Source organism: Sebastes umbrosus, chromosome 17, assembly GCF_015220745.1.
Source record: "Sebastes umbrosus isolate fSebUmb1 chromosome 17, fSebUmb1.pri, whole genome shotgun sequence".
In the NCBI taxonomy this organism is placed as follows: domain Eukaryota; kingdom Metazoa; phylum Chordata; class Actinopteri; order Perciformes; family Sebastidae; genus Sebastes; species Sebastes umbrosus.
In genome coordinates, this window is record NC_051285.1 from 24,062,914 (window position 1) to 24,080,523 (window position 17,610).

Consider the following 17,610-nt stretch of genomic DNA (forward strand, 5'->3'; position numbering starts at 1 on the left):
AACACGATTTTTATACACTAATGCAACTAATGGTATTACTAATTTAAATTACTAATTTACGGTAGGAGAACACATGATGCACACTTGGTGGTTATTACACAGAGATGAGGAATGTTTTATAATTACAAGTAGTACTAAGTACTTTTTTTTCCTCATGAAAAGTATTATGAATCAATAATAATCAATCAATTGAGGGAAAACAGAAGGCTGCATTCTTTGATATTTCAACAATTCATCTATTTCAGATGCTGTAGTTCATGGTGGTCCACAAGAGTCAAATAAACAATATGGAGGACGGAACCTGCCAAAATAAAAATAAAAAATCAATCAATCAATCAATGATTCGATAAATAAATAAATACACAATGTGACATTAAATGTAGCAAAAGCAATATTAAAAATAAATGTAGCCATTCATTAATTGATCAAATGTGATATAAATTGATATTTCTGTTTTAATTTGCATCTTTATTTATTTATCTTAATTTACTCTTGTTTTTAATTTTCCCTTTTATTTATTTATATATGTATTTTTGCATTTATTTTTTATTGATCTATTTTAGCATTTGTTTTTATCTATTTATTATTTTTTGCAGTATTTATTTATTTATGCACAATTTTCCCTTTTCCATTTCACCCCTTATTTATTTCTGTATTGTTTTCTTTATACATTTCTTTTTACATTTCTTCATGTATTTCTACCTCATTATGCAAATAAGGGGGCTGTCACAGAAATAAATAAATTTGAGGGCATAAATTAAGCGTTGAAATGCAAAGGGTAAATCATGTATAAATAAATAAATACATAAATTCCAGGTACTCCAGTTTCCTCTCACAGTCCAAAGACATACAGGTTAGGTTAATTGTTGACTCTAAATTGCCCATAGGTGTGAATGTGAGCGTGAATGGTTGTCTGTCTCTATATGTGTCAGCCCTGTGATAGTCTAAATAAATAAATGCAACAACAAATACAAATAAATACAAAAAGAATTATATACATTTTCAAAATTAATACAAATAAATACATAAATAAATAAAAGGGAAATTAAACAGAAGAATAAATAAATAAATAAGCCAATTAAAACAGTAATATCAGTTTGTGTCACATTTTATCAATTAATTAATTAATGGCTACATTTATTTTTAATATTAGTTTTGCTTTATTTATTTATTTATTTATTTTGGCAGGTTCCATCCATACTTTAGCAGCAGAGCAGTAGCATACTCACACTTCTGGTAAATAATTTCAAAATAAAACTTTCAACGTACACAGAGGTGCAGTTACTCGTAGTCACCGCGGGAGGAGAGTGTATCCACCTTATTCTCAGGGGTGTTACTGTAGAAATGATTATGTCTGTAACTTCCGGTGAGGTAGCGGAAGTAGCAATACGCTAGTTAGTCCCATAGGCCAACCATAGTGGCTAACCACCAACGGCGCTTCTTTGGAAAGGTAATTCACCTTCATTTTACAAAATCCTGCTTTATTGTTAACAGATATTTAACTATGTGTATGAGGTGTATGTATCATATGTGGTATGAGATGAACAGCCTTACACCTACATAAGGGGGCATTTGTATGTTTAGGACTTGACAATTAATACTGTGTTGAATAACATTGAACATATTTGCCCTACATTGGCCTCAAAGAAGTCCTAATCAAATGATGAATATCCTGTGAGGTCAATTAGAAATCAGTCTAAGTGATTGGGGTAAATGTTTCCAAAAACACACACACCTCCTTCTGAAAACATACAAAAGTTTAATTTAAATATCGGCAGACAGATGATGCCATTCATCGTATAGACAGGTCTTGCTGTTTATTTCTTGCAAATTTCTTGCACATGGATCACACTGCTCTTTATAAAGAAGGCACAATGGTGAAACCAGAGGAGATTCTTCTTCAGATCTTAGAATTTACTGCCCATCAACATGACACACGTTTACTTACTTTGATAATTTCCAAGATATATTCTATACTCACATACTCTTATTTGACAAAAGTACTAGTGACACCCTCAAACACGACATAGTACCAGTAATAAGACCGGTATAATCCCTTCCTTTTCAATTATCACCCATGGCACGGTTACAAAGAGATCCACTGTACACTGGAATCATCCAACATTCAGGATTTTCACCCACAAAACATCTTCTTCAACTGCAGCTCAAAACCTTCACTTGAAGATATGAGACATCACTGTTTTTGTTGCATAGACAAAAAAATACACCCATCTAGACCTGGACACCAGTAGGACAAGAAAGGGAAATCAAGCCGAGCAGCACAACGACCCGTCTTGGAAAATTCTCATATCGAAGGCACAAAAACCTCAGAAGGTAATCAGCAATACAAAAAGTGCATCAGAAATATCCATTGAGGGACAAACACTACAACAGCCTTGTTCCTCTCTACAGAATACAATTAATACTTTATGGCATTATACAATCACACATATCCTGTGCATTCATAATATATGTATATATATCCACCCTGTAGAATTCCTTCACTTTTGGCTTTCATACAGTAGAAATGCATGCATGTGTGGGGACAACCTGGGTCTTTGGCTCAATTAAGCTTTGGGCTTATTATCCCAATAATGAAGTGGTATCTTCCATTTGCATTGCTTGTGCTTTTAGCATATAATCTTAAAGAGTTTAGTGAGAATTATATGGCTGCATGAGTGAAAGACAGCAAAAGCATTGGCACTTCTCTCGAGTTACCTTCCAGCTCCATCTAGTGGAGTTCACCCCCCTCTACACTGATAAACACAGCCCAAACCTGATGCCTTCATTGACAAATGGAAATAGAAACAACAATGGCACACTTTTTGATGAGGGATTTGGTATATCTTTGTCCAACCTAGTCAGTTCAACCTGATTACAGCAGCAAGGAGAGGTGACTATTCTTCCAACCTGCCGTTTCCTGAGAAGGAACGATACCTATATGTGTGTGTGAAACGATGCAGAGAGCAAAGGTTTCTTTGGCAAACATGCTCGTTTTGCAGAGTTTGCAGTCCAGAGATAATCCAAACCAGGCACCAAGATTGGACGGGGACGGGGTGGAGAAGGGGGCGGATGGGTCTGAAGATGCTGTCAACAGTTCAGAGCTTCGACAGGAACCCCTTGTCCTTTCACTGGATGTACAGGACATCGCTCTCTTTCAGGCCAGAGCGGGTCTTGTACTTGTCAAAAAGGCACTGCAGGGACCTGATGTACATTGCATGGTACAGGTCCACCATCTCCTCAGTCGGATCCTCAATTTTTGGCACTGTGATTGGCTCCCCAACTGCAATAGAACAGGAGAGAGGGTTAAAACTAATCAAGCAAACTTCAGTTGAAACTGTTAGAACCATCAGTGTTAACCATTAAGACACTTTCAAAATTGGATGAAGCAAATACTGACTACTATTTCAGTAGAGTTAACAGATTAACCCACTGAGACCGACTTTAGTGTCTTTCAAAGGCTGTAGAAGGTTCAGTTTTAGAGCTTGAGTGGTGGTACAGATATCATATGAATCTAGAAAACATAAGGAATCATTTGACAAATGGATAAATAATTTGGCTAAATAACGCTCCAAACCAACGCTAAATTTTGGCGAGGAAAAACTGGGGGTCCCTTGACCTCTGACCTCAAAATATGTCAAGGAAAATGGGTTCTATGGGTACCCACGAGTCTCCTCTTTACAGACATGCCCACTTTATGATAATCACATGCATTTTGGGGGCAAGTCATAGTCAAGTCAGCACAATATTTATCATTGTTTTGTGTTGTTAATTGATTTCCAATAATAAATATATACATTGATTTGCATAAAGCAATCATATTTACCCACTCCCATGTTGATAAAAGTATTTAATACTTGACAAATCTCCCTTTAAGGTACATTTTGAACAGATCAAAAAAAAATGTGTGATTAATCATGATTCACTATGGACAATCAGCGATTAAATATTTGAATCGATTGACAGCTCTAGTTGGAACCATCAGTGTTAACCATTAAAACACCCCCGAAGTTGGATAAAGCAAATACTGACTTTGTCCGTTCTGTTAGTCTGTTAAGTGTACTAAAATAGCAGTGTATTGTTGACATTAAAGATAACCCTAATCGGTACCTCTGTGAATCACTGGAACCAAACATTAGCTTGCACAAACTTGCCTATGGTGGTGATGGGGTTGCCATAAGGTACAATGCCCCAGGAGTTGCCGAAGAACAGGCCACATCCGTGGAAAAGGCATGGGGCAAAGCCTAAGATCTTCTGTAGCCTCCTTTGGAGAGCTCTCCAGTAGGTCCCCTCCTCCAAGATCACCTGCTTGTAGGCGTCGTTCTCTCCGAAGGAATACACCGGAACCAGGTCAGAGCTGAGGAAACACAGAGGAGGGGACTCAACAGCTGTCCTCTAAATGTACACTTACAAAAGCACAAGTATGTTCCTAGATTTTAAACATCTTAAATCAGCAACAACATAAAGGAAACAAGTAAAATATATACAACAAGTGTCTGGTGGTGGAGACCTAGTACATGTAAAACTATAAAAAGGGTTCTGATAAGGATGAAACCTCACAGAAAGCCTATTAAAAAAAAAACATAAACTTGTTTATATAACCGAAATGATATGCCCTGATATCTTTATTGTTATATTACAGTCATATCTGTAAATCCACTGGCTTGCTTGGCACTCAAAGGCTCACTTTAAAGCCATGGCACATCTGTGATAAAACTGAATGATTTATATCGAACATACAAGTCTATATATCACAGACCAACTTCAGCTGGCAGACGAGAACAAAAACATCCAAAAAGGAGGTTGCTTTTGTTGCAGCTTTATATACAGTATGCAATGTGATAATTATCATGAATCAGTAGGTCATGATAATTAGCACGTAGGCAGCAGACTGTTGTAGTTTCCAGTTGCGAAATCACAGACATTTCTCAATTTTGCGTGGATCATTGTTGGTGAACAGCCAAGCTTTTGTCCTGCTAGGTATACCAGTTATGAAAGGGTTTATGTAAATCAGGAAACTTTCTGGATTAGTATTAATTCAACCTAAAGTAGATCTGTAGAGAAGTTAAATATTTCCTGAGAAGCTTTTGGACCTAGAAAACCTTTGGAACTTTCAATACTGCTCAATATCAATATTTGATTTTTCATCAACCAATCCTTGCATGGAGCATCGTTTACACCACTAGTTCCCAACCTTTTTATGACCGTTTAAAAGAATACAAAGTCAACTCACAACCACTGAGAGAGATTATTAACTTCTCACACAGTTTTATTAATATTTTTCAAGGCCCGAAGAGATGAAACTATCCTGTATTTTACCAGAAATAAGAAAAATTAAAACATAAAAAATATACAAACGTAATTTTGTGGAGCAGAAAATTGAGATTTATAGCAACCAGAAAATTCACTATACTGTAACCATATCTACGTTGGACAAGGTGCTTTTAAAATTAAAACTAAAATTTAGAAATTGCAAGTTTTACTCAATTTTCCTTATAAATCAACTTAAGTGTTGTTATTAGGGCTGTCAAAGTTAACGCAATTATAACGCGTTATTGCAAATTTAACGCCACTAAGTTCTTTAACACAACTTGCGATTTTTAGGTTGTAGCGGGCTCAGTTTTAAAGAGTGAAGATACTGGTATTATATGAAACTAGAAAACCTAAGGAGTCCATTGGCATGTCATAATAGCTTGTCGTGAATGAGGTTAAATGATGCTCCAAACTTATGCTAAATTTTGGCGAGGAAAAACTGGCATGGCCATTTTCAAAGGGGTCCCTTGACCTCTGACCTCAAGATATGTGAATGAAAATGGGTTCTCTGGGTACCCACGAGTCTCCCCTTTACAGACATGCCCACTTTATGATAATCACATGCAGTTTGGGGCAACTCATAGTCAAGTCAGCACACTGACACACTGACAACTGTTGTTGCCTGTTGGGCTTGAGTTTGCCATGTTATGATTTGAGCATATTTTTTATGCTAAATGCAGTACCTGTGAGGATTTCTGGATAAAATTTGTCATTGTTTTGTGTTGTCAATTGATTTCTAATAATAAATATATTTGCATAAAGCAAGGATATTTGGTTTTAACAAGATCTCGATTTTATAAGCATCAAAACCAAGCCGTAACCGTTCCAGAAAGAGAACCAGAGTGACCTCATTTCACAGCCCAGGCTTATTTCAGCTGTTATGCGAACTGTTATGAATGAAGTTATGCATAACTGCATGTCTCTTCTAGCAACCCCTAAGCTTCTTGGGCCAAGGTGCACCCTGTGATAAGCCACAGCTATATAATCAGGCTTGTTTGGGTTAACGAGACAAACCGGGTCCATTACGCTTCATAGTACAGTTTGTTATGGTGACTAATGCATGTCTGAGCCCGATGCCAGCTCATGTAGCCTGACCCTGCAAAAAGGGTACTGCATGCCACGAGCAGCTCCGAGCTTCACCAGGGACAACGTTGCACATTCATAAAAGATTTGGTGATGATTTCTATGGGGTCACTTCAACCTTTTGTGTGAGTAATAATCTCGGGTTTATTCATTCCAATGAGTCACTACAGCCCTGAGAATGACATTTTCATGTTGAGATCAGATTTGGTCAAGGCTGTGTTTAGTCGCAGTAACCGCAGGTGTCCTTGTCTGCAAGTGTTGTGCAGCCAGCTCACCCTTTCTGTAGAGCCAGCCTCACAAAGCCTTTGCGGTTCTTCAGGGTGACGGAGTTCATGCCCGGTGCACACTGCAGAGACTCCGCCGCTCCTCCAACAACGATGATCACAGCATTTCCTGTCCCGTTACGTGACAGCAGGTAGTCGATGGAGTTCCTGTTCACTGGACAGATACCTGGGATGGAAAAAAAAGGGATGATTAGAAATTGCATTAAAGAAGCATTGCACAAGCAGGCAAATACACGGGCTTGTTGAGTCTGTTTACATCTTCCTATTCCTATTAGATCTGGACACATTTTGGCTGGAAATATATTGTAGATAAAGAAAAGAAAAAAAAGAAAAGTTATTTTCTGATTGTTTCATGGCGTTAACATTCTAAAGACAGAGACTCTTAGTTTAATTTTCCTCCTCTGCATTTCATTTATTACATCCAACGTGCATCAGTAAATATATGCAGCAGTAAATATCGTCGCAGTATCTTTTAGATGAGACAGGCGAACACACTGAGATGCAGGCTGCAGAGTGTGTTTACTGCTGCGACCACCAGCAGCCCTCGTCTCATGTCATGTTGCTTTTTCATACGTCAGCGCACTAATTTGCCTAATCTTCACAGGTCTTTAGACCACGGTGGAAACAAAGACAACAGTGGGCTGGAGGAACCTTTTAGTTCCTTGAAAAGTGGTTCTACTATTGATGGAAACCCGGCTAAAGAAAGTTCTTCAAGGGCTATTTACCAATGAAGCATTTCGAAACAACATGTACAATAACCTATATTAACCTAAGGGAGTATGCACAGTATCTGTGGGTAGAGCTGAACAGCAAACAGCCCTTCAGAACAGAACAGTTTAAGCTCTATCAATCAGTGAAATCAGCAGAACCAAGTAAACAGAAGCTATTTCAGCTGTGCAATAGGACAAAGGTCCGCTCTCTTACAGATACAGTTATCAGACTTTCCAAGACCTCAAAAAAAGACTCTGTGGCTTCTCAAATCACCTCACCTCCAGACATCAGGTAGTCTCGAAGGACAGGCAAGCGGAAGTTTCCTGCCAGGGTTGCCAGGGAGGGCTTGATGCCCGGGAATTTCTTGGAGAAGCCCGTGGCCTCTGTCCCGAAGTTACAGAAAGCACCGAATGCGAAGATGCCGTGGGGATGATAGCCAAAGATGTAGTTCCGGTTGGGCAACAGGTTGTGGGTTTTAATGAGCTGGAGGAGAAAAGCACAAAGAGGAGCAGTGTGAGGCTGATTTCCACACTGCTAGACTGGGAACAGCTGATAAGAGGAATGTCATGTTAGTGACCAATATGGCTGAAGGGCTGGAGAACAGGAGCTGTGTGCCAGATCCATACTAAATACTTCTAGTACAATTTAATCTCATGCTTGGTGTTTTACTGGTTCCTGTCTAGATGAGGTTATTCCTGCATCTTTGTTGTTGCTTTTTTGTATAAAGCTCTTTGTAAAATTTAGAGATGTTCCGATACCATTTTTTTCTTCCCGATACAGATTCCGATACCTGAATTTGTGGACCGGCTGATACCGAGTAACGATCCGATACCAGCGGGATTAAAAAAAGATATTGTTATTATTATGATTATTATTTAACAGCTGTGACAAACTACTTGCAATCAGTTCTTCTTCGCTGCTCTATCGATATCGGTACAAAATTGTTTTTGAGATGTGCTATACAAATAGACTTCCGAAGGCCTTGGGCAAAGGAGGTTATTTTTTCACCAGCGTTGGTTTGTTTGTTTGTCTGTCTGTTAGCAGGATTACTCCAAAAGTTTGTGATGGATTTGAATGACATTGTTTGGAGGGGTAGAGTGTAGCACAGTGAACAATCCATTAGATTTTGGTGGCGATCCGGATCATGATTCTTTATAAAATGTTCAATCCATACATGCAGGTAAAGATGTATATGCATGTATATGGCTGTATTTTGAGTATGTAGGGTATTACTATTAATAATTCTCACTTTTCAAGTGTGAACAAGCTACACACTCAAGTATAAGTATAAGTATGTAGTATGAATCTGGGATAATACAGCTTGTGTTTTAGAACTAGGACATCCTTATCAGCTCGAACCTGACATGACTCTCCTGTCTGCTCAAGTGCAGTCATAAAATAATGTACATGTATATTGCATTGGCAGCAATAAAGTTCAACTTTAAACATTCAGCATTATTTTAACCTCTTGGTTTCATGTTGAACTTGTATAATCGCAGAATCTCATAAGAAACTTTAAGTGTTCTAATCTGCACTGTAGACTTTGATCCATCACAATATGTACACAGAGCTCCCTCCACAGCTAGTCAAACACAACAGTTGCATAACCACATTAGCAAAGGTGATCACATTCAAGATCTCCATAGCAACGTAGGACTCCACCTGGCTGGCATGGCAGATGTAGAGGGATTACCTAAGGGAGATGTGCACAGCATTTAAAGCTACAGTTGGTAATTCTAATAAAAAAAATAACTTTTTGTCACATTTGCTCAAACTGTATGTAGTACATGAGACAGATAATCTGGGAAAAACTCAGGTTCCTCTGCCTCCTTTTAGTGCTCCTGAAAGCATTTGTAAGATTTCGCTGTGCTTGAAAGAAAACAACCAATCACGAGCAGTGATTGACAGCTGCGTTAGAGACTCCTTGGCTCTGATTGGTTGTCTTTGGGTGCGTTGGAATCTTGTAAATGCCATTAGGAGCACTAAAAGGAGGCAGAGGAACCTGATTTTTTATAGATTATCTGTCTCGTGTACTATTGTCAGGATATAATATGACAAGAAGTTATTTAAATTAAAATGACCAACTATAGCTTTAACACCTTATATAGTTAGACGAGACAGTTAAGAGGTGGCGGCTAGACAAGATCTACTGGTTACTGCATAAAAGCACTAATATTACAGAAGAGTCTTTGTTTCTAGTGTTGAGGCAGACGTTCATCAAACATTCACATTGCAGACTCCTTACAGTCCTCACGTCGATTTTAAGGCTGCTTTGGACTTTGACCAATTGGCTTCCAACTCATGAATAATAGTCATATGCTCATGACAGATAGAGAACTCTTGCCCTACAATCAATTGATGCCTCTGCAGATATATTCTGATTATGTTGACCTATGGGACAATAAAAGTATCACTTAGAGCACATTTAACTTATTCAGCTCTATTGCAAGAGATAAACTTTCAACTACAGACTATGTCAGTGACTAATGATGTTTCAATATTTCAACATTTGACAGAAAGTTAAAACTTTGCACAACAGCAAAAAAAATCATTGGTCAATTTATTGAGATTAAAACGAGAGAAATGAGAGTCAGCCGGCATCAAGCAATGATCTCATCAACCCACCGAGACGAATGCCATATACAGACGTAGGCAAAATTGTTGGTACTCTTCCGTTAAAGAAAGAAAACCCCACAATGGTCACTGAAATAACTTGAAACTGACAAAAGTAATAATAAATAAAAATTTACTGAAAATTAACTAATGAAAATCAGCTGTTGCTTTTGAATTGTGGTTCAACAGAATCATTTTAAAAAACAAACTGATGAAACTGGCCTAGACAAAAATGATGGTAGCCCTAGAAAAGATTGAAAATAATGTGACCATAGGGACATATTAAACTAAGGTGTGTCCTGTAATTAGCATCACAGGTGTCTTCAAACTTGTAATCAGTCAGTCTGCCTATTTAAAGGGTGAAAAGTAGTCACTGTGCTGTTTGGTATCATGGTGTGTACCACACTGAACATGGACCACAGAAAGCTAAGGAGAGAGTTGTCTCAGGAGATGAGAAAGAAAATTATTGACAAGCATGTTAAAGGTAAAGGCTATAGGACCATCTCCAAGCAGCTTGATGTTCCTGTGACTACAGTTGCACATATTATTCAGAAGTTTAAGGTCCACGGGACTGTAGCCAACCTCCCTGGACGTGGCCGCAAGAGGAAAATTGATGACAAATTGAAGAGACGGATAATACGAATGGTAACCAAAGAGCCCAGAACAACTTCCAAAGAGATTAGAGGTGAACTCCAAGGTCAAGGTACATCAGTGTCAGATCGCACCATCCGTCGCTGTTTGAGCCAAAGTGGACTTAATGGAAGACGACCGAGGAGGACACCACTGTTGAAAGCAAATCATAAAAAAGCGAGACTGGAATATGCCAAAATGCATATTGACAAGCCACAAAGCTTCTGGGAGAATGTCCTTTGGACAGATGAGACAAAACTGGAGCTTTTTGGCAAGTCACATCAGCTCTATGTTCACAGACGCAAAAATGAAGCATACAAAGAAAAGAACACTGTACCTAATGTGAAACATGGAGGAGGCTCGGTTATGTTCTGGGGCTGCTTTGCTGCATCTGGCACAGGGTGTCTTGAATCTGTGCCGGGTACAATGAAATCTCAAGACTATCAAGGCATTCTGGGGCGAAATGTGCTGCCCAGTGTCAGAAAGCTTGGTCTCCGTCGCAGGTCATAGGTCCTCCAACAGGATAATGACCCAAAACACAGCTAAAAACACCCAAGAATGGCTAAGAACAAAACATTGGACTATTCTGAAGTGGCCTTCTATGAGCCCGGATCTAAATCCTATTGAACATCTGTGGAAGGAGCTGAAACATGCAATCTGGAGAAGGCACCCTTCAAACCTGAGACAGCTAGAGCAGTTTGCTCAAGAGGAGTGGGCCAACATACCTGTCGACAGGTGCAGAAGTCTCATTGAGAGTTACAGAAATCGCTTGTTTGCAGTGATTGCCTCAAAAGGTTGTGCAACTAAATATTAAGTTAAGAGTACCATCATTTTTGTCTAGGCCAGTTTCATTAGTTTGTTTTTTAAAATGATTCTGTTGAACCAAAATTCAAAAGCAATGTCTCATTTTCATTAGTTAATTTTCAATAAATTTTTATTTATTATTACTTTTCTCAGTTTCAAGTTATTTCAGTGACCTTTGTGGGTTTTTCTTTCTTTAACGGAAGAGTACCAACAATTTTGCCTACGTCTGTAGAACACTCTGTACAGATCAATGAGATGAACAAAGTTCAGCTGCATAGAGTAGGACTTGAAATTCCTCCCCCTGGAGTTAGACCTACACTCTGTACAGTAGATAAGCTCATCAACACCTGGGCAGAGTGGCCGAGATGAAGTGATTTTATATACTGAAATCTAGTCAGATATCACAAGTAATACATTAAGTAAGGAAATGACAGACTCAAACAAGCTGTGTGAAAGCCACGTGTTTCATTAGCATTCTGAGGAGTGAGGAGCAAACAAAAGCTATTTCATCAACAGAGAAGAATACATTAGCTTTGGCAAACATTCAATCCTGTGTCTTTTGTTTTTTACATGGATCAACTTTGTTTTACGTGACAGCGCTTACAGATGTGACTGCGATACTGCAAGGACAGTATCCATCTGTACTAGGGCTGCGACTAACTATGAATCGATCAATCGTGGTTGTCTATAAAATGCCACAAAATACTACCTGTGTCCTAGGACAGTGGTTCCCTACCTGGGGTTTGAGGTCACAGAGGGTGCCAGGATTTGCAGAATTTGATTTGGATTGCTTCAGACTCATGTCAAACATTTTCAATATCTCCAGAGTGTTGTAAAGTCCAAAGGTCAATATTTATTGAAAAAAGATAGATGTTATCATTTCCAAAATTCACAACATGTTTTTATCTAATGAAATGATCTGCTTCAATCCGTATTTGTTGGCGTTTAGCCTTTCAAAAACTACATTATCACTGCTCTCAAAAAAAAGTTTGCTCTCCCGCCCACCGCACACATAGGGAGGCACTGACGAGTTTTATTCATTAAAGAAAGTTGATTTATTATAAAAAGACTAACTCATCACTAACTCGGCTTTTCTTAGATACAAGTAGGGGGGGCTTCAAGGAAAATAGGTTGGAAACCACTGTCCTAGGAGACATCATATAAAACAGAAAAGAGCAAATCATCTTCCTGGAGAAGCTGGAACCAGAGAATGTTTGGTACTACTTTGAATTATTAAAAACGATAATAAAAACAGTTGCAGAGTATTTTTGTGGCGATCCACTAATCAATTAATCAACTAATTGTTGCAGCTCCACTCTGTACAAGAGTTATTATATATACTGACTGAATCATGCAGGAAATACTGTATATCCTCTCTTTAAACACACTCCACCCATGACTTCTGGCTTCTCCAGTGACACTTTAGTCATGCACTGCTACAGTACAGTACAGTAAAGTTCAAGTGTGGCAGTTCGCGATAACCAGGGCTGTCCTCTCATCTAAAGATGCAGCGGGGAATACCTGAGCTAGGCAAGCTTTACACTGCTCCTTGGCCTATCTAGGTATAGGACAAAGTCCAAAACTCCCAACGTCAAGTACTCATCACAATCAACACGGGACCAGGAACAGCATGGAGCAGACAGCTGATACAGGATCCACCCCTGATAAGATTATCTAGAATGTCAAACCTGTGCATGACTGCAAATCGATGAACTGGCTAACTCGTACAATACTGACTATCCGAAGCAAGAGTATTAAAAACTTTTTGTGTGACCGCACAAAATACACAAAGCCGCGCGTATTTTCATGGTTTGTTTCCTTACTGGTTGCGATACTGACGTCTCCATATCGCTAATGTTCTCTTGAGTTTTCAAGATTGGGGTTGAATAAATTAGCAATGGTGCATCAAGAAAGTTACCTACCCTGACCGGGAAGTAGTCTCGGAAATATGTCCACACTGTCCAGTTTCTCACCCACGAGGACCTCCTGCCACCTGAGGAGAACATTACGGATTAGAAATCATTTCATTCAAAACTACAGATGCAACTAACAATTACTTTCACTGTTGTTGTTTTTTTCTTTTTTTACTATTCCATTAAAGGGTTGGTAAACATTTTTTGTTATATTTGTTGAAATTCTCATTACATCCCGACAGCAATCAATAAATAAAATGATTAAATATCCCACTTGTGAATTTTGAAGCCTTTATGTGTCTTAAAAAAGGCGGTTGCTAACAAGTGGCTAAATGAGTCTACAAAACGTCATCACGCCGACTCATCCGCCTTTACAGCCTCGTTGTGTATACTCGTGCTCATGTGACCGTGGTGTAGTTCGTTTAAAGCGTTAGCTCTTTACTTCTGGCGTTTTTTTCATTTTTAGACACAAAAAATAAATGATCCAACATTTTTTTCAAAGAAATTTGACCAGTAACTTATGATACATCATGCCTATATTCATATTTTGAAATTTAATCATCTTCAAACCAGGGGTTTTCATCACATATTGGTCAAAATTGGGCTATTATGCAACAGTGATTTTTGATTGATATGATTAATGTCTCGCCTTGTTTCGGTGTGTTCCAGTCAACGATGAGCCAGGCGGTGTAAATGGCAGAAATAAGCCAGCAGTCAGTGCAGAACATGTAGATCAGTAGCACAGTGCAGGCAGCACCTGGAGGGAGAGAGGAGAAGTATCTGAATAGAAATCACTCTTAAAGACAAATCAAAGTAGGCTAAACTAAAGGCTACACACATTCTGTTAAAGGCTAGGAGAGTCAGAGGTGTCAGAAACAAGTATGTGTGCAACTTAGAGATCTCACCTCCCCGTCATGAGACTAATGAGACTACAAGTTAAATCTTCTAGGTTTCTTTGCTTTCTTACGGCTTAAGTAAAATGCACAGCGGCGCCCTCACAAACACACTCGCTCACCCATGGCTAAGAAGCTGATGACCCACTGCAGCACTGAGATGACCTGCAGATGTTTTTCCATCTTGGATTTGCAGGGCCAAAAAGCCCCGGACGGGTCCTGCAGGGCAGAGAGGATGCTGGAGCCGGTGCCTGGAGACAAAAGACGAGACAACAACAGGAGAGTTTTAGCAAAACTGTATAATATCCACGTGGGTGGATTATTGAAGACACAGATATGGAAGCTTAAATACATTAGGAAGAGAAGCAAGTTATCACACTACTAGCAGTGATACCTTTCTACTCCTGGTTTTAGTTCAACCAACCCAAAGGTGGACATCAAACAAAACAAAGACAGTAATGATTTCCAGGAACACCATGCCAAACAACACAACCAACACAGATTTCAGCCGAGTCACAGCCTCAACTACTCACCAGCTCTTTTCAGTCACCAGCCCATGAAAGTGAAGCCATGCAGCTACATGTGAGGAGCATAAAGTAACGGACACATACAGAGCGTCTGCAGCTAGTCCAGCTCGTACCGCTGAGAGCCAATAAGAAGGAAAACACCGGTGTCTAATCCCATCTGTGCACACTGAAAATAACCCAGCACTGGGCTGCTGGTGGTAATACCTGTAAACTATGATGCTATGACGGCTTAAAGGCTATCCCTGCTTGAACCAGGGCCAGGAGAGAGACGGAGACTTGGTCAGGAGGATACAACTGGTGACCCGTTCATGGCTGGATCTGCCCGCTTACAGTAGGTGTTCTCTGAGTCCAAGCCAGATCAAACCGGTCAACAGACAGAAAGGTACACAAACACTATCACATCCTGCAGATGAAGCAACCAGGAGGACCATGTGGTTGCCTGTCAAATAACCGTTCAGCTTCAGTAAAGTTATTCCACTGGCTCAATAGAACTGCCTTGATGATTCTCTAACTGCACCGATAAGACTCTTCTACAGCTGCAGAGCTGAATTAAAGGACGAGTTCACATGTTTTCAAGTCTATCTTCTAACAATACAGACGTACCCATAAGGACCTTCAGAGGGTTATAGGTTGTTGTAATTGTTTCAATTTCCCATACTGGCCATGAAGAGATCCATTCCTAAAGCCATCTCAGTGGAAGTGATCAGGGACAAAATTATACAGTCTTTGTGCTATTTTACCAGAATAGCATTTCCAGTTAAAACTTCAACCATTTTCACGGAAGAAATCCCTTGGACCGAGTACTGATGCAATACCAGTGTGCAGTAGCTGGGATCATTATTTTACGTGTACGACAACATCAGGCTTGACTTTAACATCACTTTCCTAACTTTGTGTAACAAATATACATAGATATAAATTTACTGAATTGTTATTTATTATCAAAATAATAAATCGTACAATAATAACCTGACAAAAAAAAAAATCTTAAAAATTACCAGGAATTCCTCTATTTGAGTCAGTATCGGCCCGACATCCAATTCAGTATCTGTGCATCCCTAAATATAACCGTATTGATGATTCTGCTCTTATAAGACTCTTCTACAGCTGCAGAGTCAAATTAAAGGATAAGCTCACATTTTTTTAAGGTCTATCTTATAATGATACCGACATACCCATATGTTCATTGAGAGAGTTATTGGTTACTTTGATTTAATCTTTCCATATTGGCCGTGAAGAGTGTTCAATCTAAGTGATCGGGGACAACAATATGTAGTCTTTGTACCACTTTAACAGAATAAAATGTCATCCATTTCCACAGAAGAAATCCTTTAGATATTCACAAATAACTCTTTATTGAGCCTAAAATATAAACATTTCAACTGCAGAAAAAAATGCAAAAAAATGGGTTGAACATAAAACTGTAAAATTATAGTGATAATGACATTCAGTAGTAAATCTATGCATTTTTAATCTCCTTTAGTATCAGCAATTTTTTTTAATTTTTTTTTTTGAAAATGCAGCATTTTTTTCTTTTAGTTTGTTTATTTATGAAAATGCAGCATATTTTTTTTAAAGTTTTTCTAAAAAGTTTTTCTACTACACTTCTGTGGTAGGCAATTCCTCTAAAAAAAAAAATCGAATATAATAATATTAATATTGATAATAATATTGAGTATATTTTTAAATTGAAGTTTTGTTTTTGTGGTACTTTCTAAAACTGATCCAAAGTGCTTCTTCACATAGAAAAATAAATAAATAAATAACCATGGCGTGTGTTTCAGGTCCTACTGACCCCTTCCACTCCTGATTGTTTGCCCACACTGTTTGTTTGTTTGTTTGTTTGTTTGTTTGTTTGTTAGCAGTAGCTCTCGTTGAGCCAGAAGCAGTCTTACCTTTGAGGAAGCCAGAGTATGCAGCAAGAATGGTCTTCATATCTGAGTCTTCTTGGATGGAGAGGGTGCCCGAAGAAAAAGCTCACACAGACACTCAAATGTTTGCTTGCTGTCAGGATGATAAAGTCCAACCCTACAGCTCCTCTGACACGGCTGCCTTCAACTGCAGCAGGCTGGAGCGGCCAGCCGGCATTTAATCAGTGCGGGGAGGAGCCAGAGACACGGAGACACGGAGACAGGAGACAGGACGGAGGGACAATTAATAACGTGCCAAGGAGTCTCCCAGTACAGCAACACGATGGCCTGCAGGTGGGAAACAAACTGTGGTGCTGCTGCTGCCTCTCTCTCTGTCTCTCTCTCTCTGTACTTATTGGGGCAGTCACGTGGGTCAGATGTGAAAAACATCCAGCATGTATTGATCATTGACCCTGCATCACCTCCCCACCTTGTGTAAACCTCAATCTTTGGGCTGGATGAGACATATGTGTGTTTCAAAAATGACATTTTGGGGTGTTTCTGTAACATTTTCTTAAGTCCCATCAATTCAATTTTTAATTGATGTTACAATTTGCAGTGCAATGTTTGATAAATATGTACACTACCCATCTTGACATAAAAAGTAATTACTAAATATTGTGATTTAATGAAAAGTATGAAGCATTTTATGGCAAATATCAGCAAAAAATCAAATTATCACAACATGTCTTGTTACAGTTAGGACCTAAGGACATTAGATATCAGAATTGCAATATCTGTTATAAAACATGTTATATATTTGTTTGTGTATGAAGACTGACATTTATGGTTACTCTCTACATTTTTCAGGGTGTAGAGAAAATCATAAAATCCCTATTTAAAAAAAAAAAAAGTTTTATATAAATATTTACAGTGATGCAGAGAGCTGGATGAAAATGAATTTAAAGCGGCAGAAGGCAGAATGCTTT

At 38.7% G+C, this 17,610-nt stretch overlaps 1 protein-coding gene across 1 annotated transcript; it reads right to left on the reverse strand.

The window, feature by feature from the left end:
- Positions 1-1,736: 1,736 nt before the first annotated feature.
- dgat2 (diacylglycerol O-acyltransferase 2) lies at positions 1,737-17,005 on the reverse strand. The gene is made up of 8 exons (XM_037749268.1): positions 16,667-17,005; positions 14,367-14,495; positions 14,001-14,108; positions 13,361-13,431; positions 7,670-7,874; positions 6,672-6,846; positions 4,155-4,357; positions 1,737-3,283 (listed from the first exon to the last, which is right to left on the reverse strand). The coding sequence occupies exons 1-8, from the start codon at positions 16,704-16,706 to the stop codon at positions 3,129-3,131; spliced, it is 1,086 nt and encodes a 361-aa protein (XP_037605196.1). The 5' UTR covers positions 16,707-17,005; the 3' UTR covers positions 1,737-3,128.
- Positions 17,006-17,610: the final 605 nt, after the last annotated feature.

What these genes read in the sequence shown, in the direction of transcription:
- dgat2 (XM_037749268.1), bottom strand. Translation starts at nt 16,706, where the DNA reads ATGAAGACCATTCTTGCTGCATACTCTGGCTTCCTCAAAG. An exon ending in ATACTCTGGCTTCCTCAAAG is followed by an intron (nt 14,496 to 16,666) that starts GTAAGACTGCTT and finishes TTTTGTCTCCAG; the next exon opens with GCACCGGCTCCAGCATCCTC. An exon ending in AGGCTGGCTCTACAGAAAGG is followed by an intron (nt 4,358 to 6,671) that starts GTGAGCTGGCTG and finishes GTGTTTCCTCAG; the next exon opens with CTCTGACCTGGTTCCGGTGT.